General features: G+C 52.1%; 1 protein-coding gene across 3 annotated transcripts; it reads left to right on the top strand.

Annotated features, from left to right (window-relative positions):
* Positions 1-1482: 1482 nt before the first annotated feature.
* On the top strand, positions 1483-24200 carry MERTK (MER proto-oncogene, tyrosine kinase). Of its 3 annotated transcripts, none has more exons than XM_051614256.1 (19): positions 1483-1626; positions 5137-5500; positions 5784-5884; positions 6112-6285; positions 8173-8259; positions 8970-9085; positions 13855-14038; positions 14337-14488; positions 17057-17207; positions 17792-17945; positions 19126-19211; positions 19317-19412; positions 19741-19821; positions 20136-20228; positions 20351-20469; positions 21244-21353; positions 21539-21698; positions 22064-22200; positions 23634-24200. In XM_051614256.1, the coding sequence occupies exons 1-19, from the start codon at positions 1557-1559 to the stop codon at positions 24112-24114; spliced, it is 2916 nt and encodes a 971-aa protein (XP_051470216.1). In that variant the 5' UTR covers positions 1483-1556; the 3' UTR covers positions 24115-24200. The 3 variants fall into 3 exon arrangements, with proteins under 3 accessions (XP_051470216.1, XP_051470217.1, XP_051470215.1); XM_051614257.1 differs by having other exon boundaries at positions 17054-17207; positions 17825-17945; XM_051614255.1 differs by having other exon boundaries at positions 17054-17207.
* Positions 24201-25254: the final 1054 nt, after the last annotated feature.

Below are 25254 nucleotides of genomic sequence, written 5' to 3'. Positions count from 1 at the left end.
AAGCTCTGTCACCATGGCTGGAGAATATGCAGTGGATAAGCAGCTTTGCAAGTCAGAGAAGTCTGGGAGTGATTTGTTAATTTTTTTTTTCACTGAACTCAAGGCATTTTTTCTTCCCAATTGGAAAAGATTCCCAACAGGATTTCATATGGTTCTTTTCTTCCTACCAGCCTGGGAAGTGCCCTACCCTTCCCAGCTCTCGTCATAAGTTATAGACAAACAGAAACGAGCAGCCCAGATTCTGTATGGACAAAATTTCCATCTCTTTTCCTAACTTGAAAGCTTTGGAAAGACTACAGAGAAAAAAAAAGTGACACTTATCTTATATTTTTAGTTAATTTTTTTGTGAAAGAAGCAGAATGGTTGTAGTGGAGAAATATACTGAGTCACATCAAGTCAGACTGGCTGCTGGTTCCCCAAATCCCAGCCCCTTCCTATTTGCAGTGGGGGCAACCGTGATGACCCATGGCTGGGTCTCAGGCTTTTTCAGGCAAGCATTTGGGATAGGTCTGGAATACCCAGAAACTCCCTCATTCCCTTCCCATCCTATCAGAAGACAGGTTCTGTTTCACTCCTTACATTAAAGAGCTTGTGCTACACATTGGTTTCACTTGAGTCTTTCTCGTTACCGCTATTTTTGTCTCCGTCGTGTCTTGTTCTGCTGTTCTGGTCCAGGCACGTGTGGTGCTTTCAGCGCACTGTGTCCGCAGAATCATCATGGGTTTGGGAAGGGATCTTACACAGATCATCCAGTCCCAACCCTTCGCCATGGGCAGGGACACCTCGCACTAGACCAGGCTGCTCCAAGACCCATCCAACCTGGCCCTGAACACTTCCTGCAATGGGGCATCCACAGCTTCTCTGGGCAACCTGGGCCAGGGTCTCACCACACTCACAGCAAGTAATTTCTTCCTAGTATCTCACGTACATCTTCCTTCTTTCAGCTTAAAATCGTCTCATCCTATCCCTCCGTGTCCTCGTCAAAAGTCCCTCCCTGGCTTTCCTCGAGCCCCTTCAGGTACTGGAAGATGCTCTAAAGTCTCCCTGGAGCCTTCTCTTCTTTCCCCAGGCTGAACACCCCCAGCTCTCTCTGCCTGTCTCCAGAGCAGAGCTGCTCCAGCCCTCGCATCATCTCCATGACCTCCTCTGGACTCGCTCCAACAGCTCCGTGTCTTTCTTCTGTTGGGGACCCCAGAACTGGACCCAGCACGGTGTGTGTGGGGGTCTCATCCCTCATCGTAGGGGAGCAGAGGGGGAGAATTCCCTCTACCGCCCCGCCGGCTCCGCTGCTCTGCCTGCAGCCCAGGACATGGCTGGGTTTCCCCCGAGCAGCACCGACGGGGTCTCACCGGCGCCTGGGCACCTCTGCAACCTGCGGCTTGTGGGGAGGGCCCGGGGCCGCCCCGTCCCGTCCCGCCTCCCGCCCGAGGGGCCCCGCAGGCAGGAGGCGGGACGGGACGGGACGGGGCGGGCCGGCCGGCGCTGGCGGCGTCCGGGAGCGGCGGAGCGGAGCGGGGCCGGCCAGTCACCGGGAGCGGGGCCGGTGGCGGCGGGCGATGGGCGGCGGGCGATGGGCGCTGCTCTGGGCCCTGCTGGCGGCCCTGCGCCCGCCCCGCGGCGGGGCCGGTGAGTGCGGGGCTCCCGGGCACTCCCGGGCCGGGACGGTGCCGGGGGGAGGGATCGAGGGGGAGTCCCGGGCTGGGGCCGGGGCCGGTGCGGGTGGGTCGGGGGTGCAGGCAGGGGTGTTTGCGCGGGGAGCGTGTGACTGGCAGGTGCCGCTCCGTTTCAGCATGGGCAGCCCCGCACCCCCGCACCCTGCTCCTGCGGACCCCCGCAATGCTTTGCTCCTGGGGGGAAGCTCAGCACTACAGCCATGCCAGCCCCGAAGAGAGGGGAGGTTTGCTGCCCTGGCTCTGCCTCTGGAGCTGCGTCGTGTCTTGCTCTGCTTGCCGGTGACACCGCGACAAGCAGGGACCAAAAAAAAAGCTGCCAGAGATTCAGCGGGTCTGGGATTTATCCTGTGATCCAGCTGCATACCGGTGCCGGGAAAAATCAGGGCGTTCTGTGGTTTTGCGGTGCTGTCAGGTCGTTGGCTTTGCAGCTCCACGTGCTTACTTACCTGCAAAAAAAAAAAAAAAACCAAACCAGGCAAAGGGGCAGAAAGTAGGTTTTGGACTAAAAGTCTGCTGTCATTGGGACCGCCTCCTGTTTGGTTGCAGGCTGGGAGATGCTGGGGGGTTACAGGTCCCACTCAGGGATGCTGGGGGGTCTCGAAGTTAGTGGGCAAGTGGGATTGAGCAGGGTGGGCTGGAACACGCGTGTTTCCTTTGGGCAGGATGGAGTGAAAAGCCTCGTCTTGGGAATCTGGTGTGAGGGGAACTCACTGTGGATTTAACCAGGAATCCTTGAGTGGTTTGTAGAAAAGGTGTTTGAGCCCATAAAGTCTCTTCGGAAGTCAGATGTGGTCCTGGGGGCAATTTGCTTCTTCTGACGGCTCCCAGGGGATGGGGAGGGAGGAAACCCCGCAGGCAGGGGAGCTCTGGGTTTCTCCTGTCCTGTCCGGGTGTGAAGATATGCTCAACAAGTGTCCAAGCAGAGAGCTGTTGCCAGCAGGTGAATTACTGTCAGTAATGGGAAATCCAGGACCAGGGATGTAGGGAGCTTTTTGGCGGACCTGGGTGTTTTCTAATGCCTTCCTTACTGGAACTAAAGCAGAACCACTTGCTGTTTCAGTCGTGGGGTGTGCAACTCATTGCTTTTTCTTTTCCTCCATAATCAAGTATCTTGCCTCTCATGGCAGGCAGATTTTCTGGTTAAAACTCTGTTCTCCAGGTAACAGAGGATGCACGCGGGACCTGCTGAGCTGCACAGTAAGATGTGTCTTTGCTCAGCACTTCCATTTTGCTGCCATTCCCAGTTGTTTTGAGGGAGCAGCACTGTGCTCACAAGTGGATTTATTTCCACGCCAGCTTTTCCCTAGAGCCAGGCTGTGGTGAGCAGGGGTAGCTGCTCCAGTGTGGCAGGCACCCAAGCAGGCACAACAAGATTTTGGCTCCTCAGCTCTGGCGTGGGCTTTTAGAGCCAGCCTTAGCAAGTCATTAAGGGGTGGCTTGCCACACAGGGCAAATCCCTTAGAAGATGCCCGTGCTGATACCCACATCCCAGACAGTTGGTGATGGAAGGGGGACCCAAAGGCAGCGCTAGATGTGAAAAATTCCTGTTATCACATGAGTCAGAGAGGAAAGTATTTCATTTGCAGTCCAGCAAACACCTCTTTCCATTTAATCAGTTTATGAAACAAGGCTAAGATCACCTTTGCTCTTTGCCCTTTCACTTGAAGCAGCCCAGGACGAGCTGGGGGTGAGCAGAAATCATCTAGTACTAGGCAGAGTGCTAGGACCAGGGGTCCCTGCCAGGGGAGCTTCCCCAGCCAGAGCTGGAAAGCTTGGAAATGAAGCATAAAAGCAGCTGTTTGGGGTTGGATTGTGCCAGGCAGCGAATGGCTTCAGCTCTGGGAAGAGCTGGGGAGGGCAGGGGATTTTGGGATTGCTCACTTGTTTGCATTTGGCAAATCTTTTGGGAGCTGCCTGGCTGTTGGAGAGCTGGTGACCAAGCCGGCAAGTAAATGGCAGTCAGCCCCGTTTTTGTGGTGGTCACGTGGGCTTTGTTTGTATTGGGATGATAAAGCTTAGGAAGCACGTTGGAAAAGCTTAGGGTCTTTTTTTTTTTTTTTTTTTTCTTTTCTAAAAGGGAAACCCATTGTTTTGTGTGAGAGGCAGGGAGAGCCTTGCACTTTCCTCTGCACCACCAGAACTTAAAATCCCTTCTCAAATTTCTGTCTAGAAGTAGCATTTCTTGAGGGTTAAAAATAGGGAGCAGTTTAGCAAAGGAACAGATCCAGCCTCAAAATTAGGTTGTGTTTCTTGGCTCTCGAGAAAGCACAGCAGGGTCATACTCCATTACTCACAATAGTAGTGACGTAGCTTTAAAAAACTTGTTGTTTGATTTTAGAGGACTAAGACCTGCCTCAAAGCAAGCTCAGCTGAACTCGGGTTAAGTAAAAAGGTTGTACTTTCTGCCTGCCATCTTATCTTTCAAATTGTGAATAGGTTGGGCTTTTTTCTTGAAGAGGCAAATTAACTAAGCTGAAATTCCTGCCTGGCACGATGCCTTTGCTTGCTGAAAGCAGCAAGGGAGATTTACTGCTCTGCTTGGGATTTCTGTGTGCCTGTAAAAGCCTTGGGAAGCTTGGAAACTCTCTAGTAAAAGCATGTACTTGTGGTATGTTCTTTAGGTCTTACATCTTCAAAATACACAGTTTTGTTTGGGGGGAATTGCTTTACACACTTGTCTTGTTCGTGGCTGGGGTGGGACGTGTGGGGAGGGGGGGCAAAATGCTGTTACAGGACTGGGTGTGTTATGTAGGTTGGGGCATGAAGCCATCAGAAAAAGCTAGTAAATAGCCTTCCCTTGGGAAAAATGGCTGGGAAGAGACCCTGGGAGGACACCAGTAAACAGCAGCCGGCTCCTACGCAGTGTGAGGGCATTTCTTCATCCGTCTGCAACTGTTTTCCTGAGAAAAGCAGCTCGGTAGAGGCAACTTTGCTTAGCAGAAGTGTTTGGAGTTGACTCAGAGAGCATCTCCTTCCTTCAGAGCAGTTCACCCTGTCCTGGGAAGGCAGCAGAATTGCCAGCAAAGAGCCTAAAATCATAGAAATCCCCTCCAGGGACTTGTGCTCTGCCCTGGCTGAAAATGCTGGAGATGAGGCACCCGAAAGGGGTTTACTGCAGTGAAGTCCCAAATTCCTCCTGTCCAGGGATCCTTTTTATATTCCAGTCCCAGGGGGGTGGTGCAGCAGAAATAGCTCCTGCCTCTCCCCTGCTAAAAGACAAGCGGCTGAGCACTCTACTTTGTTTTAAAGGTGCTGCTTGTACATATTTTGTCCTGGGACAGCCCCCAGCTCTGTCTTTCCTTGTGAAAGCTTTTACAAGAAGTCTCCTAGAGATTTAGATTTTTTTTGGAGCATCTGTAAATGAGCTGGTTTTAGTTATTAATGAAAGTGGTGGGGCATGGCACGGTTTTGGAGGGGGGCAACTCCCAGCTGGTGGTAATAAATCTGACATTTTCTCTTGCAGAGGATGCTGACCAAAATCAAGGTCTAAGGCCATATGTGTTGGCAGAGTCCCACCGCCCTGAGCGAAGTGTGACCACCTTTGGTCACTGGCCACCCCAGAGCACAGAGCAGCTCCGGGAGGAGCCGCCAGCCAGCTCTCTAGGACAGATTAAGTTTAACCCCACGGTGCGACACATCGTGATTAACGAGCACAAGGACGTCACGTTCAATTGCTCCATAAAAGTGCCTCAGGTGCTGCTCAGGCCGGACACTCCGGGCATTTCCTTGTGGAAGGATGGAAGGGAGCTCCACTTGCTGGACCGCATCGCCACCAGCCACTTTGAGATCTCTGATGAGGAGGAGGTGGCAATGACCTCCACCTTCAGGTAACTGGTGCCATCCTTTCTGGAGGGATGCCCTGAACATTGGCTTCTGGGGAGAAATGGAAGGCTAGATGGCTGACAGGGGCTTGGGATTGGGTACTATGATGGGCCAATACTCACTAGCCCCCATAGACTGGCTTTGCAAGCCCAGCTTCTGCTCAGTGTGTGCTGTGGGGTTGGTAGTGGTTGAAACCCATCCCCAGGCTGTCAGCATCCTCCTGTGGGAGCTGTGCCTGGCCAAGGATCCTCACCAAAGCCATGACATGGTCTCCATTCTCTCTGGCAGCATCCTTGCCACCCAGCGCTCGGATAACGGCTCCTATGTCTGCAAACTCAACATCTCTGGCACGGAGGTGGTGTCAGATCCCATCTCGGTGCAGCTGGAAGGTGAGATGGAGGAGGGCTAGGGTGGATGTGCTGGAAGTGTGGAAAATTGTGTCCTGGCTGAGCAACAGTCCTGGGGACTCTGAATTGGGACCTGTAAGCTGTTGCCCAGAATCGGGGAGTCCTGGATGGGAAAGGGCATAGTCCCTGGCAGGAGAGTTTGAGGTTGTTGACAGGGCTGCATTGCTGATCTCTTTGGATTTCATACTTCTCTGCTTGTGTCCCTGCAGGGCTCCCACACTTCATCCGTCAGCCCGAGAAGCTGAATGTCACCAAGAACAGCCCCTTCAACCTCACGTGCCAAGCTGTGGGCCCTCCGGAGCCTGTGGAGATCTACTGGTTCCGCAACAACGTCCGAGTCAATGAGAAGCCACACATCTCCCCATCAGTCCTGACTGTGCCAGGTGAGCGAAGCAGTGACCTTGCTATGGCCAGTGGGGACACCCCTGTGTGGCTACCGGGAAGAGCAGGGCGGGAAGGTGTCTTGTGCCATCTCACAGCCCATCCCCTCGGCCTCAAACCTACTGTTGTGCTGTCACAGGCCATTGCAGCCTGCCTCATCTGCTTGTGGCTCTGGGCATTGCTGGTGTGTGGCTGAAAAGCTCAGCACAGATACATTTCCCAGGAGGTTTGGCATAAAATGCAGCCCTCCAGTTGGATCCAGTGGGACACAGGGGTCTGGCTTTGCAGAAGAGGCACCACAGAGGTACCAGTTTGCAAAAATGATTCCCAGCCTGTTACTGCTCCATCCTCAGTGCTGGGAGCATGGCTCTGCTCAGCAGGCTTGTTCAGCAGCTCTGGGGACCACTGCAGGGATGATTGTTTCTTTGGAAGAGGTCAGACACTTCAACTGCTCTTTCCTAAGTAAGAGGCAGGTTTTTCCTCTAGCCTGTGGCCGTGCCAACAAGTTCACTGCTGCTCGTATGGGCTGCTTTCGTGGTGGTCCCCTCTTAATATCTCTAGAAGACCTTGGTTTGGCCCCTGCAGTGTGACTGTATGCCATCCTGGTGGAGCACAGGGAGAATAGTCCTCCATGTAACATAAAAGCCATCATGGTTTTGCTGCAAAAGCAAAAGAGAGGAGAGATTTCTTGATTTGCTCACGAGGAGCAGGCCACTAGCTCACTAGCAGCCAGGCTATAACTGACTTGGCTTCCAAAGGCAGGCTTTAAAAGGCAGTGAAAGCCGGAAGAAGTGACTCATTCCTCTCGGATGTCCTTGCATCCGGCTGGCAGGCACAAGGTCGCATCATTTGAACAGTCCCCCTCCTGGCCCAGGAGCCCTGTCACACTGAGAGGCACCATTGCTGGTGTGAGCCAGTGCTCAGCGTGTCCAGCACACCATGGTGAGTCCCTCACCTGGCACCAGCAGCAAGCGATGTGTTCAGAAGGGACAAACCTGCACCTCTGGTCAAGTCATAGAATCATCAAATAAGACTGGTTTGGGTTGGAATGGACCTTAAAGATCATCCAGTTCCAGCCCCCTGCCATGGGCAGGGACACTTCTCACGAGACCAGGTTGCTCCAAGCCCCGTCCAGCCTGGCCTTGAGCACTTCCAGGGATAAGGCATCCACAGCTTCTTTGGGCAGCCTGGGCCAGTGTCTCACCACCCTTGCAGCAAATAATTTCTTCCTCATGTCTAACCTAAATCTACCCTCTTCCAGTTTAAAGTCATCACCCCTTGTCCTATCACTACATTAAATCCTTTGTATGAAGCACAAGTCCTGTTGATGAGCACTGTTGCTGCCTGGGTTCATCTCATACCAGCCATGCCAACATGCCAGGGGAAGCAAGCAGCAGTCTGCACTCGGGTATTTCCAGTGTCCCCAGAAAGCGGTTGTCCCCTGTTATCAGCTGGGAGATTTGAGCAATTTTTGAGGAGTGCTAAGTCATCTGCTGCAGGCCACAGTGGGGGGCTTTTCTGCTTTTGGCCTTTCCCCTATTTTGAAGGCAAAACAAGCGCTTCCTCAGGAGGTTGTGCAACGGTGCTGTAGGGACATATGGTCCATCCTGCTGTGCCATGTCTAGTGCTGGTGGCATGCACGTGCTCACAGCGTGGAAGGTGGGTGAGCTGTCCTGTGGGAGTCACCCCCAGCAGTCAGCACAGAAATGCCACCAAGGGAAGTGATGGCAAAATAGAAGTTGGGCTTTTTTGTGTGTTGCTGGAAAAAAACACAGTGCAAGAAGGGTAACTGCAAGGGTTATTCTGTGTGAGCAGCAGGTGGAGAATTGGTGTGATTTCAGGGTTTTGTGCAGGTCCAGTGAACAGGTCCTTTTTTTTTCCCCTGGCAGGTCTGAATGAACCAGCACTGTTCAGCTGTGAGGCTCACAACAGTAAAGGCCTGACGGCCTCCAACCCGGGGCAGGTCAACTTGAAAGGTGAGCACCAACACAATCCTCACTTTACCTGTTGACTACACATGTCCAAGCAGGAGCTCTCCTGATCTCTACCCTTCCCACCAATTCATTAGCTGAAGGAGATGTTTGGATTTGGTAGAATTAGGTTAATGGTTGGTAGGGTTAGGTTATGGTTGGACTCAATCATCTTGCAGGTCTTTTCCAACCAGAAAGATTCTGTGATTAAAAGCAAGCAGGATGCACACAGGAGCATGGTCACTCTGTGCAGTTCTGTCATCCCAGCTTCACTGCTGTGGGAGGAAGCACCAAAAAGCACATTGGAAAGGAGAACTGTCAGCCTCAGAGCAGGCTTCGGAAGTGCTGCATCACTCTTTTCCTGCCTTCACAACCAGGGCGGTGCTCGCAATTTTCCATAGGAAATGATGGAAATTCTCCACATTCCTGATGGCAGCCACTATGGCAATGTGAGGAAGGTGTTCCCCAAAATATGTCATTGCTTCTAACAGCCCAGAGAGCTCACAAATATAGAACAGGGTTAAAATAGTCCTGCAAATGACCTTTTTTTCCTGCTTCCCTGTCCAGTAGTTCCCTGACAGAGGAGGCCCCTGCGGCAGTTGCTGGGATTCACCCACAGTTTGAGTGAGCCCCAGGAGCTCCCTGGGGGAAAGCAGTCATGCCACCTATGCTGAGAGTCAGCCCTCCAGCTGACTGCCCTTGGCTTTTCCCTGCAGGAATACCATCTGCACCTGCCAGTGTGCATGTCCTGAACCAGACAGCCCACGGTATCATGATATCCTGGGTGCCAGGCTTCGATGCATTCTCTGCCTTGAACAGCTGCAGTGTCCAGGTAACATCCATAACCCTGCTTTGCCTCTGCAATCCCCCCTCACACGCATGCTCCGGGGCAGCCAGCAGAGTCCCCGGATTCTGGGAATGGCAGAGTCCTGCCGAGGTGGACAAGAGGCTTGGAAGATGCTGCTGGAGAGCAGCTTGCTGGTGTCTGCTCACACAGAGCAGCTTTGTTCTGCCCGTGCGAGGGGGAAGGGTTGGTGGAAGGGTCTTGAGGCAGAGCGTGTGAAGCAGAGTGGTTGAGTGGGGGCAGAAACAAGAGGAGATGGGAACATGGAAGTCACCTGCCTGGAAGAGCCCATTCAGACTTGTGCCTCTGAAGTGTGCAAGAGTGGGGCCCAAGAATCTCTCCCCTCAGGTGAGACAGTTGGGTTATAGAATCATAGAATTATTGAGGTTGGAAGGGACCTTAAAGATCATCAAGTTCCAACCCCCCTGCCATGAGCAGGGAACCCTACCACTAGATCATGTTGCTCAAAACCTCATCCAACCTGGCCTTAAAAAGCTCCGGGGATGGGGCATCAACAACATCCCTGGACCACCCATTCCAGTTCCTCACCACCCTTATACTGAAGAATTTCTTCCTAATATCTAACCTAAATCTCCCCTCTCTCAGTTTAAAGCCATGATCCCTTGTCCTATCACTATCTTCTCTGATGAAAAGCCCCTCCCCAGCTTTCCTGTAGGTCCCTTTCAAGTACTGGAATGCCACTATGAGGTCTCCTCGGAGCCTTCTCTTTAGGCTGAACAGCCCCAACTCTCTTAGCCCGTCTTCATAGCAGAGGTGCTCCAGGCCTTTGATCATCTTGGTGGCCCTTCTCTGGACCTTCTCCAACAGCTCCATATCTTTCCTGTGCTGAGGGCTCCAGAGTTGCTGGCAGTACTCCAGGTGAGGTCTCACCAGAGCAGAGCAGAGGGGCAGAATCCCCTCCCTGGCCCTTTTGGCCACACTTCTTTGGATGCAGCCCAGGATGCAGTTGCTCTCTGGGCTCCAGCACACACTGGTGGCTCATGTTGAGCTTCTCATCTACTACCACCCCCAAGTCCTTCTCCTCAGGACTGCTCTCCAGCCATTCTTCCCCTAGCCTGTATTTTTGCCTGAGGTTGCACCGATCCAGGTGCAGGACCTTGTACTTGGCCTTGTTGAACTTCATGAGGTTGGCATTGGCCCACCTTTCCAGCCTGTCAAGGTCCCTCTGGGTGGCATCCCTTCCCTCTTGGGTGTCAACCACACCACACAGCTTGGTATCATCAGCAAACTTGCTGAGGATACAGTCAATTCGACTGTCCATGTCTCCAACAAAGATATTAAAACAGCACTGGTCCCAGTACTGACCCCTGAGGGACACCACTCATCGCTTGCCTCCATTTGGACATTGAGCCATTGACCACAACTCTCTGGGTACAGCCATTCAGCCAATCTCTTACCCACTGGGTGTTCCATCTGTCAAATCCAAGTCTTGTCAGTTTGGAGACCAGGATGTCATGTGGGACAGTGTCAAATGCCTTGCACAAATCCAGGTAGATGATGTCAGTTGCTCTGCCACCATCCACCATCTCTTAGCCTTGTTGTAGAAGGCCACCAGATTGGTCAGGCATGACTTGCCCTTAGTGAAGCCATGTTGGCTGTCACCAATCACCTCTTTATTTTCCATATGCCTTAGCAGACTTTCCAGGAGGATCTGCTCCATGACCTTGCCAGGTACAGAGGTGAGACTGACTGGCCTGTAGTTCCCTGGGTCTTCCTTTTTCCCCTTTTTAAAAATAGGGGCTATGTTCCCTTTTTTCCAATCAGTGGGAACCTTGCCAGACTGCCATGGCCACTCAAATATGATGGACAGAGGCTTAGCAATTTCATCCACCAGCTCCCTCAGGACCCATGGGTGAATCCCATCAGGTCCCATAGATTTATGCACCTTCAGGTTGTTTAGATGGTCATGAACATGCTCTACACCTATGGTGGGGAGTAATTAATTGTCCCAGTCCCTGCTTTCACCTTCTGTGGCCTTTGTGTTGAGGTTGGAGCACTTGCCAGAGAAGACTGAAGCAAAAAAGTCATTGAGGACCTCAGCCTTCTCAATATCCTGTGTTGCTACCTCGCCCGTTTCCTTCAGGAGAAGGCCTACACTCTCCTTGGGTGTCCTTTTCTCCCCGATATATCTAAAGAAGCTTTTCTTACTGTTCTTAACATCCCTGGCAAGATTTAATTCTAGCAGGGATTTGGCTCTCCTAACCTGATCCCTAGCTGCATGGACAACTTCTCTGTAATCCTCCCAGGATACCTGCCCTAGCTTCCCCCCGCTGTATGCTTCCTTTTTGAGTTTGAGCTTTCCTAGGAGCTGCTTACTCATCCATGCCAGCCTCTTGGAGTTTCTACTTGACTTCCTCTTAGTTGGGATGCAACGCTCTTGGGTCTGGAGAAGGTGATTCTTAAATATCAGCCAGCTTTCACGGGCCCCTCTTCCCTCCATGATGTTATCCCAAGACACTCTCTTGAGCAGATCCCTGAAGAGGCTAAAATCTGCCCTTCTAAAGTCAAGGGTAATAAGCTTGCTTTGAGCCCTCCTTGCTGCCCTAAGGATCTTGAACTCCACCATTTCATGGTCACTACAACCTAGGCTGCCCTTGAGCTTAACATCCCTCACCAGCCCTTCCTCGTTGGTGAGGACAAGGAAGGTTGTCATGCCTCTTCATGGAGAGATGCCCAGAACTTCTCCAGGTAGCTCTTTGGGTGACTTTGCAAGCCCTGAGTTGCTGCAGGCTTTTGCTTGTTCCTGCTTTTACATTCTGGTCAAACACTTCCCCACCAAGCAGTCTTCCTGTTGGGGTTTGGAGGTGGAGGTTACTCTTGGCTCTCCAGTTCTTGCAGGAACTGGGAAGGAGCTGAGGGGTGGCCTGTCTCCTAGTCAAGTCAGGGAATGCCATCTTTAAACTGGAAGAGGTTGGATTTAGATGAGACATGAGGAAAAAATTCTTCACTTTTGAGGGTTGTGTGACACTGACCCAGGTTGCCCAGAGAAGTTGTGGATGCCCCATCACTGGAAGTGCTCAAGGGCAGGTTGGATGGGGCTTGGAGCAGCCCGGTCTAGTGGGAGGCGTCCCTGCCCATGGCAGGGGATTGGGACTAGATGATCTTTAAGGTCCCTTCCAACCCAAACCAGTCTGGGATTCAGGGATTCTGTGATCTCCATGGATACAGCCCTGCAGGTAGTTTCCACCTGCTCTTTCTGTTTAACATTGCTGGGTTTCACAGCTCCAGCTCATTGCTTGCTCTCCTGAGGATCTGGTTTTTATACCAGCTAATCCATACTCTGGCTGAGATAACACATGGAGAGAGGCAATGTTTGAAGCCAGGTAAAAGTGAAAGCAGTCACAGAGAGAAAAGGTACCAGAGCTAATATTAGTACCACATCCACTGCTGCTTTCCAGCGGGAGCTCAGGAAGTGGGGTGGAGAGCCAAGGAATTTCCTATGACTTAACGTTCAGGGTCTGTCAGTAGGAAATCGCCTTTCAAACTGGAAAACAAGGCATGATTTCTGGCAAAAACACAGCAGTGACTAAGCCCTTTTGGTCCTGTCCTCTTTGATAATCCCCTCGCTTGGGCAGTGTGGCCCACCAAGTGACTCACTTCTGAGCACACCAGGGCTTAAAAGGGAGGCTGTTGCTGTTTCAAGTTCAAACTGTTTAAGTTTGCAAAAAGCCTGATTCATTTATTATTTTTTTTAATAAATACATTTATCTGATGGACTCTCTCCAGAAGACAAGTTAAGGATCAAGATAGCTGAACTGGGCTCGGTGCTCAGGAGAAGAGCTGGTCCTGGTGGTGCTTTCAGGAGTGTTTTGTACATTCACCTGCTCACTGCTCACCTCTCCCAAAGCATCCAGCAATGTGTGGGGACCTTCTCATCTTTTTGAGGCTGAAGGCTATTCTCTTTCATTTTTACTGGTGTTGGTGCTGAGACCATCCTGTGTACCCTGGACTACCCAGAGGGTGTGGTTGTTCCTCAACAAGCCTCCAGCCACCCCAAAACCATGTGTGGAGGCTTTTGAGAGGACTGTATGCCTTTCTGCTAGTGCTTCATGCTGAAACATGTCCTGTGGGTTGTCTTCTGAGTTAACAACCTCGCTTGTGCTGATGCCCTTTTTTTTTGCTCTTCCCTTTTTCCTCCCACTGCCTGTGCTTCCCCAAAATGGGATGTTTTCTGCAGATGCAGCCACATGGGTGCTCACCAGCCAGCCCTTCAGCCCTAGATGCTGGAGAAAGCAGTTTCTGTTAATGTAAAAAGTGTGGCTTAGGTTTATTACACTGAATTAATCCATGCTGCTAAATGTAATGATGGAGTCTGATGAGATCTGTGATTAGTCCTGCAACATCTAATGGTGATAAGCCCTGTAATCTAATGGCGTGTTGCATGAAAAATTATTTTATTCTGTTTGTTTGGGCCTCACTGCCTAGTAATATTATTGGGTGCTCCTTTTGCTCCATGTCACAAGAAGCAGCCAATCATCCCTCCCTTCCCCTAGCCGCAGAGGTGGCAATTTCACACACACCTCTGCCATGTTCCCACCACAACTCTTCTCCAGATGTGTTGGAGCCCTTTCTGCTGGGCAGAGAGGAGCCAGCATGCAGCAGCAAGGCTCTGTTGGTGTTTTGGATGGCAAGCAGGGCTCTGGATCCTGTTTACAGATGTAAAATTCCTGCTGCACGTCTCACCCTGCAGGTTGTTGCTGACTAATCCATGTTTGCCGACTGATTTTTCAATTAAGGTCAAGGAAGCTGTTCCACAAAGCAACATCTCATTTCTGCTCTTCAACACCTCGGTGCCTCCCCACGTGTATCACATCCAGCAGCTGGGGCCCATGGAGGACTATAACATCCGTGTTTCCTGCGGGAATGAAGTCGGCTGGTCAGAGTTTAGCCCCTGGATAACCGCCAGCACCACTGAGGGAGGTAGGAAATGAGTAGCAAAGACCAAGAAGACTTTCCTGGCCTCAGTCATGCTTTGGGCAGGACTGTCTGGATGTGATGCTCATCTAGAGTCACGGTTGCTTATGGGGTGGGACTTCTGAACTCTGTTGTTTGGAGAAAGGAAATTCACCCACTGGTGGTCACCTGCTGGGTATATTAAAGGCTGTAGGAAATACCGTGTACTTTCTGGTTGAGCTACAGCTCATTTTCCATCAGCCTGACATGTCCCTGCACCCAGCCACCCGGCTCCCCTCACCTTCTTCCTCTTCGATCCCTGCAGCTCCCACCACCCCGCCCCTGAATGTCACGGTGTCCTTCAATGAATCCAGCTCCTCCCTGGAGATCCGATGGGTGAAGCCGCCCCTGGGGAGGATCCACGGGGAGCTGCAGGGCTATCACATCTGGTACAGGTGGCAGAACTCCAAGGGGTTGGTAAGTCACCATGGAAATGGGGAAGAATGTGAAAGCCTAGAAAAATCCTGGCAGGCATCAACCAGGGATGTGTGGTTTGGTCTTGGCACTTGCATATATTCTTTTTGGAGCTTATTTGTCTGCCGTCTTGTGCTTTCATCTGGGCTTTTTTCATACAAATGGTCTCTCTTGCTTGTGTTTATTGAACTCACGGTTAAAGCTAGATGATCTTTATGGCCCCTTCCAACCCAAACCATTCTATGATTCTGGGATTAATGTTGGGAAAAAGCAGTTCTGCGTAAAGGAGACAGGAGGTTTGCTGCCACGGCTCCTGTTCTCTAAAATAGAAGTGAGGTGCCTTTCCAGAGTTGACAGTCTTTGGTATAGCCTTTGGAGCGGCAGCTGAGGTTTGACAGCACCTCTTGGCACTTTCATTAACAGAGTCAATCATGAGGTGTTTGGGAGAACTTGTTCCCTGGGTCTGGAGTTGTTCCTTACTCGGATGGGATTTATTCCGTGTGTTAAGTCATCCACAAACCCATGGCACAGAGTTTCATAGCTCACGGAACATTTTGGTGCCTGGGAGCCTGTCCATGAGTGACTGAGGTCATCTGGCATAACCTTGCTTGCCTTTCCCAGGATTTGGGAAGTAGCCTTCATGAATTTGCTATGCCAAGGTTGGCCTGACCTTGCTCATCTCAGCTATTGGGCAAAGGAGTCTCCTGTCTGGCCAGGGAGCCTCCGGATCATTGCACAGATGTGTCCAGCTGTTGCCTCTGCCCTGTGGTTTGGTCTTCCTCTGTCCCAGTCTGAGAGCACAGAGACGCACTGACAGCCTGAACCCTGTGGAAAAAGTGACTCATACCCTATTTTTTGTAGGATGCTGCATTTTCTGTTCTCCTTTTGCACTTCTGAAAAAGAATGTGGATAGAATGTGGATAGATGCAGACTGAGTGAAGACAAGGAAACAATATTATGGTCTTGTGACTAGCACAGAGAAAAAAAAATGCTGACATATTTGTCATCTCTGAAGCAGAAAGCAAAAAACAAGACTTGGCCTTTAAACCCTGGGAGACTGTTGTTTTTATAAATTCCCCCACATCAAATGCTTACAGGGTGAACTCTCTGCTTGGGTTCCTGGTCTAAAACTGGTCTTAAGGCTGGCTTTCAGGAGGTTCAAAAAGCCCCTGTGGAAGGGAATGAGCTGAGGTGAGGGGTCATTGTGCTGGTGACCTCGGCTCTTTGCAGCCCAAAGGAAGCAGCCATGTTTGCTGCTGCTTTCCTTCCTCAGCCTCCAGGTTTTATGGAATGCAAAAAGAGGTGTCAGAGCCAGCCTAGGGTAGAGGCCAGCATGTCTTTTCATTGGGGCTGTCACAGAATCAAGACCAAAATAACTACTGTTGTAACAACCCCAATACTATAAAGGAAGGAGGATCCTGTATTTCTGTGTCAGCAGGGCCACCTGCAGGCCTCTTCTCTACAACCAGCTGAAAAACTACTTCAAAAACTTAAAAAAAAAAGAGTTGTTTTATTTTGTTCCTGTTTGAGCCAAGGCTGCCAGAGCTGGGATATGAAGAAATTCCTCAAGTACTGCAAGACTCATAAAAAATCCATCAACTTTGGCAGTTGTGTCCTGACGGAGCGGCTGTCTGCTCTGCCAGCATGCTCACCCTCGCCACAGTCTGCTTGATATCAGCCAGGCGCTGTCCTCAGATGACCCAGCAGAGCCATCTGTCATCCCAAAGGAGTACTTTTAGGCTGGTGGTAGGGAAAGGATCTTGTTTGTGTTTCCACCGAAGGATGCCAGGAACGGGAGACTGCAAACAGCAAGCAGTCCACTGAAAGCAGCTCCCATTTCCTCTCCTTCCCTACTGATCCCCCTCAGCTGCTGCTTTTGCTGGGACTTGGGATGCTTAGCCAGGGTAAGGAGCTGGCCACAGCAGCCTACCAGATGTTTGGGATGCCACTAGGCAGCTGTTTTGCAGCTGGAGATTGGCAGAAAGCAGCAGCAGCACTTTCTTAGCTGAAGAAGGCCAGAAAAAGACAGAATTTGCAGGGAAAGCCACACTTACGTTTTTACCAAGTACAAAGGTTTGTGCCATGGCTTGCATCCTTCTTTGCTGCTGGCTAGGGATGCCTGTGGCTTGTGGCCACGAGCCACAAGCATCCTTGGCTGGCAGCGAAGAGAGGTGTGAGTCACTGATGGCCACGCCAACCACGGTGAGGGCTGGGGGTCAAAATCCATGTTACCATCAAGGCATGAAACACCTTTCCCCCTTCCTCACAAGATGGCTTTCCTGCCTCTCTGCTGCCTGAGGCAGCTGGTCCTGCTGCTGGTTCCAGCAGCACCAGGACTGAAGGGGAAGTGCCGCTCAGCCTCTTTCCCTATCCCATCCGGCTCTTCAGACTGGGCTATTCTTCTCCATAAATAGTTTGGAGCTGTATTTCCTCTGGGCTTGTGAAAGCAGAGCAAGGCAGAAGTTGGACAAGGGCTTGATTCTCAATGAATCTCTGGGTTTCCCTCCTGCTGTAGGGACGTGCTGCTGTCTCCCCCAGCCCAGGCTTTCCTTCCCTTCCTCTCTCCAGCAGAACGTCTCAGCCGAAGCCTGGCAGAATGCCAGCATGGCCATCCTGCCCGTGGTTGCCACCAATGCCACCTGCTCCATCGCAGTGGCCGCTGTCACCAAGGGGGGAGTGGGACCTTTCAGCAGCCCAGTGAACATCTTCATCCCTGACAATGGTAAGGAGATGCCCGCCTCTGCCCTGGGTGTGTGAAAGGATGATGGGGAAGTACTTAGGGCATGCTCTGCTTGCCCAGCTAAGGACATTCGGCATCCCTCCATCCTCCTTCACATGCTTTCCCAGGCTATCAATGATCTGGGGCCTTTAGTGTGCTTTGGAAGCCAGGAGATGCTCACTCTCCACACGCAACCTGAATCCTCATGATCTCTTCTCCCGTGTAACCCTTTGGGCTTTGGTTTCAGCCCCTGGGAAATCCTCCTCCAATCCTCCCCCCAAGCTTTAAACTGGAAGAGGGGAGATTCAGGTTAGGCACGGGGAAGAAATTCTTTGCTATGAGGGTGGTGAGACGCTGACCTAGGTGGCCCAGAGAAGCTGTGGCTGCCCCATCCCTGGAAGTGTTCAAGGCCACATTGGATGGGCTTGGAGCAACCTGGTCTAGTGGGAGGTGTCTCTGCCCATGGCAGGGGGTTTGAGTTGAATGATCTTTAAGGTCCTTTCCAACCCAAGCCAGTCTGGGATTTCATGATTCTATGATTGGTGGCTGCTGCAGGGGCCAGCTCTATTAATGGGATATTTTTTCAGGATTAATAACCTCAGCTACCTCTTCAACTCCAGCCTTGGGGAACGGAGACTCCTTTATTGTAGCCTTGGGCTTCATCTGTGGGACAATTGCTGTCGGGCTGGTCCTCTGCTTGTCTGTGGTCATTCAGAGAAGATGCGTGGAAACAAAATATGGGTAAGTCAAAGGGAAAACAGACTGGGAAGGTGCCTGGAACCGCGCAGGTTGCAGGCCATGAGGCTGGGTGCAGGCAGAAGGCTTCTGCCTCCAGTACTGACGTCATTCCCACAAATGGCATATTTTTTTGCCTGTGGTGAGGCACTGAGTGTATTTTTACTGCAGTGAGGGTACTTCCCCTCCCTTCCTTAGCCCAGCAGTTCACCTTTTGCTCACTATTGCTGTTTGGAATGGGAAGTAAACTTGTGCAGCCTCGGCATTTTGAGACGGAGGTGGGAGAGCAGCAGTGCAGAATGTCCTGTGGCCTGGAGAAACCCCTCCTGCCTCCTCACACGCCACATCTGCCACCGCATTGCTGGTTTAATGATGTGGACAAAGGGCTGTTTGCTGCTACAATAAGGCAACACTACTCACTCACCCTCGTGACTTTCCAAGTAGCCTTTCACTGCCCTGAGCTGCTGTTTGTGTCTCACAGTTGTGGTGCCAGCAGCTTTTCTTGTAAGAGCTATTGCTTGGGTCTCCACTGCCAAACTGGAGATGGTATTTAATTAACTCTTCTGGAAGAGCATCGTGTCAGCAAGGGAGTTTGTTGAGCTTGTGAAGGAATCCCACCTACTCTCATGGCATCAGCCCCATCATAGTTTGGAAGCTGGTAATACATACAGATCTCTTTCCTGACTGGTGTAACCTTCTGTTGTGATGTTGGCTTCCTGGGAGGTTCTGAGATTTTGTCTCCCACAGCCCTGCAGGGCCCTATCCCAGGGGCTTTGCAGAGCATCCCCCAGCAGCATGCCCATCACCACTGCTTCAGGGCCATGCTGTGAGGCTCCCTTCAGGTTCTTTTTGGCTAAAGTATGGGGTTGCATGTGCTGAAGCTGTGCATCAGCCAAGAGTAGAGATCTCTTAGGAGGCAGTAGATCTAGGCACCTGCTGGTACAGACAAGTGTCCAATTAGGAAATGAGTATCCCATTTCCTTCCCAGAACACCTCTATGACTCGCTCCTTGACAGATCAGCCTTGTTTATCCAGTAGCTGTTTTGCTCGGACCTTGTAAGCCATGGCATGGATTCAGTAAGAGGGAAACGAAGATGAGGGTGACTGTGTGCTTCCTCCTCCACTACCCACAGTGGAGGAGAACCAGCCACATGTGGCCCAGCAGGATCTGCTTCTGTCCCACCAGGAATGCTTTCAGCCGAAACGACTTGGAGCTGGCAGTGAGCTACACGGCCAAGAAGTCCTACTGCCGGAGAGCTGTTGAACTTACACGTAAGAGCATTTTTTTATCCCTCTGGAAGGAGGTTGACAGAGACACCATAGCAACAGATATGTCTGGTTGGAGGTGACCTGAGCTCTTGTTCCCCTTTCCCACAGTGGGCAGCCTGGGTGTCAGCAGTGAGCTCCAGCAGAAGCTGCAGGATGTTGTTGTGGACAGAAACGCCCTTAGCCTGGGGAAGGTCCTGGGAGAGGGTGAGTGCTAGGGCTGGAGAGCTGGGGGTGGACTTATGGGGCAGGGACTGCCACTGTTATCTACATCATCTTAAATGTCATCATCTTATCTAAACTGTGTTCCTACCTGGAAAGGTTGGACCAGATGATCCTTGAGGTCCCTTCCAACCTGGCATTCTACGATTGTGTTATGATCCTCCAGCTCCAGGGATGTGGGGAAGTGGTGGGTCAAGGTGCCCAAGTACCAGGATGTCCTTGGAGCATTTCCAATCTTGGAGGACATAGTGGTGTCCTGAAAGGTTGTGCTTTGGGTCATGGATCAAGAGCTTGCTTCTTTCCCATGGTGCAGGGGAGTTCGGGTCAGTGATGGAGGGGCATCTCAGCCAGCCCGAAGGTGCCCCTCAGAAGGTGGCTGTGAAGACCATGAAGCGTAAGTTGTCACCCTGGCCTGGCAGAACTTGATATTCTTTGTCCTACTGGGTCCGGCACTCCTGCTGCCTGTCTCAGAAGGTGCTCTCTGCATCCTGGCACCATTTTGTGGGGATGCTGATCCCTCTGCCACAGCTGCTCGTGCCAGTCGGGAAGGGGAACTCATATTTGACCACCAAGGATGGCAGAGAAATGCCAGTGGTCCCTTCCCCCTGCCCCATGCAGGAGCTGTGCTGTGAAGGGAGATGACAACAGTGGTTCAGGGGGCTAAAGCTCTTGGGGTTTGAAACCTGCTCCTTTTTGTCTGCTTCCCAGTGGATAACTTCTCCCAAAGGGAGATAGAAGAGTTCCTCAGTGAAGCAGCGTGCATGAAGGACTTTGACCACCCCAATGTCATCAGGCTTCTAGGTATGGGATGTCACTTGTCTCCTCCAGCTGGGATTTGGGAGCTGGATCGGGGAGGGCTCAGATCCCGGGGGGAGTGTGGGGCCTTTTCCCACCGGGCCGTGAAACCTCTAAGTGTTTTCCAGGCGTGTGCATCGAGCTGAGCTCCCAGCAGGTCCCCAAGCCCATGGTGATTCTTCCATTCATGAAATATGGTGATCTGCACAGCTTCCTCCTTCGCTCGCGGCTGGAGATGGCCCCTCAGGTACCAAGCATGGGGAGCAGGGGGTCCTGTGTCTGTGAGGTGGGGCTTTGCCCCTTTTGGTGACAAATCTGCCTTTGTTTTTTTGAGAACATCAAGAGGACTTGGTCATAATCCTGCCTCTGCTGGGTGGCAGTGGTAGAATCCAGCTCCACCAAGCCCATAGGATTCTCACCTTGCCTTCTTCAGGCTGAACAAGCCAAATTATCTCAGCTCCTCCATGTACACCATCTCCTCCACCCCCATCTCAGTGGTCTTCTCTGGGCTTGCACCAAAATGTCTTCTGCTGAGAAGTCCCAAATGGGACACAGCATCCAGATGTGGCCTCACAGAATAAGTCTGGTTGGAAGAGACCTTGAACATCATTGAGTCCAACAATTAACCCAACTCTGCTGAGTCCAGTGCTAAGCCATATCCCTCAGGACCACATCTACATGGCTTTTAAGCACCTCCAGGGATAGTGATTCAATGACCTTCAAGGGCAGCCTGTTCCAGTGTTCAATTACCCTTTCAGTGCAGTTTCTTCTGATATCCAAAATATCACCAGTGCCAAATTAAGGGGAAGAATAGTTTCTCTGGACCTGCTGGCTGCTCTCTTGCTAGTGCAGCTGGCTACAAGGTTGGCCTTCATTGGCACAAAGCCATGGTGCTGAACGGCGGTCAACTTGCTCTACACCTGGGTCCTTTTCTGCAGAGCTGTTTTTTAGCCAAAAACAAGCTAGGAAAGGGATCATCCAAACAGGTTTGTGCTGTCTAACCTGCACCTTCCCTCCTCAGTTTGTGCCCCTGCAGACGCTGGTGAAGTTCATGGTTGATATTGCCCTGGGGATGGAGTATCTCAGCAGCCGGCACTTTCTCCACAGGGATTTGGCAGCTCGAAACTGCATGTGAGTTTGTTTTCCACTGATGAACACCAGCAGAAGCCTGGTGGTTTTACAGCACTACTTGGCTTCCTCCACAAAAAACCGCCCCTGGTCTTGAGAGCCCTGGGGAAAGATCTCAGCTTCGGGTTTCTTCTTCACAATTTGGCCTGTTGAACTTCTTTGATGTTGTCCCTGTTCCCTCCTGGCAGGCTACGGGATGACATGACGGTGTGTGTGGCAGACTTTGGGTTGTCTAAGAAGATTTACAGTGGCGATTACTACCGCCAGGGCCGGATAGCCAAGATGCCAGTGAAGTGGATCGCCATTGAGTCCCTGGCTGACCGTGTCTACACCACCAAGAGTGATGTGGTATGTCCCAGTGGCTGGGCAGCCAGGAGGGCAGGAAGACAGAGCTGGGGACCCATCCCTGGGTTGAGTTGTCTGCACTTTGTCACAGTTGTGACAGCCAGAGGAGCAGGAGGCTTTTGCTGATGGGACACACTGACCTTCCACTGCCTGCACAGCACCCTGGAATATGTTTGTTGAGTGGGCCACTCGCCTCTTCTGTGGCATGGCTTACTATTGCCAAGTTTGGGGAGGGCAGGGCTGGAGCGAGAGCTCTCAGCATTGTGCGAGGGCCTGGCAGGCGCTGGGCAGTGACCTTTCCCCATGAACAGCCTCATTCATTCCTCTTGGAAGTGCTCTTTCAGCAGTCTCTCCCTTTGTCCCCACAGTGGGCATTCGGCGTCACTATGTGGGAGATTGCCACCCGAGGGATGACGCCCTACCCAGGGGTGCAGAACCACGAGATCTACGAGTACCTCTTCCATGGGCAGCGCCTGAAAAAGCCCGAGGGCTGCTTGGATGAGCTGTGAGTCTCCTAATTCCACTTAGGGGCTGGAGCACAGCCCCCTTTGCTCACCCTCTGCCTGCAAACAACCTGCATGTCCTATCCCTTAGCGCAGGTGGTTTCTGTGGGGTTCTGCTCTTTGTGCTGCGTGGCTCTCGGTTGCTGACTCTCCTTTTGATCAGCACATGACAAATTCATGTGCTGTGGGTTTGTGGCTTAGCACTAAATTTGGCAGAAAGCTGCACATGGCAGCGCAATCCAACCTGCACTCCCACCTGCCTCTCCAAGTGGCTTAAGATGGGTCTGTAGTGGAGAGGGAGTCACCTCCCACCTCACCTCCACCAATTTTCCCACAGCTCCCAGAAACACCAGTTATTAAAGACTGGATTGTTTTTTAAATTGCAAGGATTTAACCTTTTCTTCCTTGTGGTATTGACAGGCAGAGAGCTTACAAGAACACAGGTTAACTCTCAGAGGAAAGCTGGTCAGAATTATATCTTCTTTGACAAATGTTAAAAAAACTTCAAGCCCTTTGATATTTGCATAATCTCCAGGTTCTGACGTGCCTAATAAAAGCCAGATCCCAAAGCAATGTATCACCCAGGGAGGACAAAGCATCCTCTTCATTCCAGGCAAACTGGCACACAGAAATCCCAATGCATGTCCCAGGAGAAAGTGATGGATGCAGGGCTGGCGCAGAGGGCTGAGGACCATGGGAACTGCTGAGGTCACCTTGCTGGGTCCTGCAGGGAGAGGAGCAGTGCCCTCTGCACTGAGGAATCAGGCTTTTTCTTATTTTATTTAGTATTTTGTAATTAAGATGGTTTTGGCCAGAAGGTCGTGGCTGGTGATGCTCTTCTCTGCCCCACAAAACTCCCTCTAGTTACTTAGTACTCTCCAGTGCCTAAAAAACGTGAATCTGGAAAGACAAACCTCAAAACTTTGCATTTCTGAGCAGTTCAGCAGGGGTTTTTCTCCTGTGTTTTCTTCCTGAGTTTTTCACTGGTGCTGTTATAATTGAAAATGTTTAACCTCACTGTGGCAAAAAGCTGCAAATACAAACCCCTCAAATTGGCAAAGCTGCTCAGAGTGGCACAACAGATCCTCCAAGGCCCCTCTCCAATGCCTGTTCCTGAAGAAAGCAGGCACTGGGCATTCCTATGACATCCAGCCTGGGAACAGGTACCTGTGGAAAGGACAGGAGGGGGACTGGGTGTCCTGGGAGCAGAACTGGCTTGCTCAGTTTGGAGAGAAGCAGGGAATTAGCCCCTGTAAATCCCGTAGCCCAGCACCTGGTGCTCAAGGCCAGGTTGGATGGGGCTTTGAACAACCTGGTCTAGTGGGAGATGTCCCTGCCCATGGCTGGGGGGTGCAACTAGATGATCTCTAAGGTCCCTTCCACCCCAAACCACTCCATGATTCTATGATAACCACACTCCTCTCTCGATTCCCAGCTATGAAATAATGTCTGCGTGCTGGAGAGCTGACCCTGCTGCCCGTCCGACGTTCTCACAGCTGAAGGTCCATTTGGAGAAGCTGCTGGAAAGCCTACCCAGGAGATCCAGAGACATCATCTACATCAACACCAGCCTGCCCGAGGAGAGCCCGGATTCCACCCAGGATTCAGGCTTCCCCCAAGCAGACTCTGATTTGGACCCTGGCGATGCTGCCAAGCCCTGCCCTGCCCCAGCTTCAGCGGCGCTGGTGGCTGTGGATGTCCACCACAGTGAACCATGGGGGACGAGGTATGTCCTGGAGGAGCAGCTCAGCGGCCTGGTGGAGGAGGCCTATGTCCCGCTGCTGCCTGAGGGGACAGGGACGACTGGCGAGGACTCGGCATGGAGCCAGGCCAGCACCTTGCCTGCTGGCAGCTCACTGGCATCTGGGCTGGCACGCACGGATAGCGGCCTGGAGGACTCCGAAGTGCTGCTGTGAAAGCAGGAGCCTGGTGGAAATGGGCTGCCAGAAAAGGACAGAGAGGGTATATTTTAATAAAATAAAGGGTTTTATTTCTTCCTGCATGATTTTCATAGCACAGTCCAGCCCTTCCCAGGAGCTTTCCTGGGCTGAAGTCATGGAGGAGTTTAATTAAAAGCTGTTATTAGCTTTGCTGTAGCAGGAGGCTGTGAGTTCCCCACAGCACAGGTGAGAGGCAGCCCTGACCCCCCAGGGGGAAGAGAGCACAGCCAGGGCAGAGATGTGGGGAGCTGCCCTGTGCCACCCCACTTGGGGTTGGCTTCCCTCCATCCAGGCAGTGCCTGCCCCAAACAGCAAGGTGGGGTGCAGCCCACCAACCCAGGGTGCAGCCAGTTTGCCATCGCCTTTTTTTCTCCTTTTTTTCACCATTTGTTGATGCTTTTTGGCTGGGTGCCCCTCTGCATGCCCTGGGCCCCAGCCCGCTGGGGGATTTCACACCATGAGAAATTGTGAGCGTGGAGCCTAAACAGGATCAGTGGGGGCTTCGAAACTCCTTTCTCCCAAATGCAGGTTCATGTCTGTGTACCCAGGAAACCATTGGTCTTGTTGCAAGGACTGGAAAAGAAGAGTCTGTAAGGGAGGGTCAGGAGGGATGGAGCCACCCTGCTCTTACCCTGGTCCTTCCCATTTGTCCCTTCTTTTTTTTTTTTTTTTTTCCCCCTTTTTTTCCATTTTTTTCTTTAATGGGGATCTCTGCTCTTTCCAGAGCAGGGGCTGCTCTACAGCCGTGCCCAGCAGATGGAGCAGGGACCCCGCGCACTGCATGGCCACCTCCCCTGAAGGGGGTACAGCCTGGAGAAGGGGTGCAGGGACTGGGAAAGGGGGTACAAGGGCTGGGACAGGGGTATGGGGAGGGGGTGGCACAGGGGGCGAGGAGGGGTCCCGTTGTGGACACGCATGTCCTCGGGACAGTCCGGGGGATGCTGGCAGGGGACAGAGCCCTGCCTGGTGTCCCGAGAGGAGGTGGCGGTGGCTCGGGGATGCCCGGAGCATCCCCCTGGAAAAAGCCGCGCCGGGAAGGGCGGGGGGCGGGAGAGGGGACCGGTCTCCCCGGGGCGGGGAAGCGCCGCGTCCTGTCCCGCGCAGGGGGGAGCGGGG

Source organism: Apus apus, chromosome 3, assembly GCF_020740795.1.
Source record: "Apus apus isolate bApuApu2 chromosome 3, bApuApu2.pri.cur, whole genome shotgun sequence".
Lineage (NCBI taxonomy): Eukaryota > Metazoa > Chordata > Aves > Apodiformes > Apodidae > Apus > Apus apus.
Note: the sequence above shows the minus strand (reverse complement) of the source record. Positions and strands in the feature narration are given on the sequence as shown.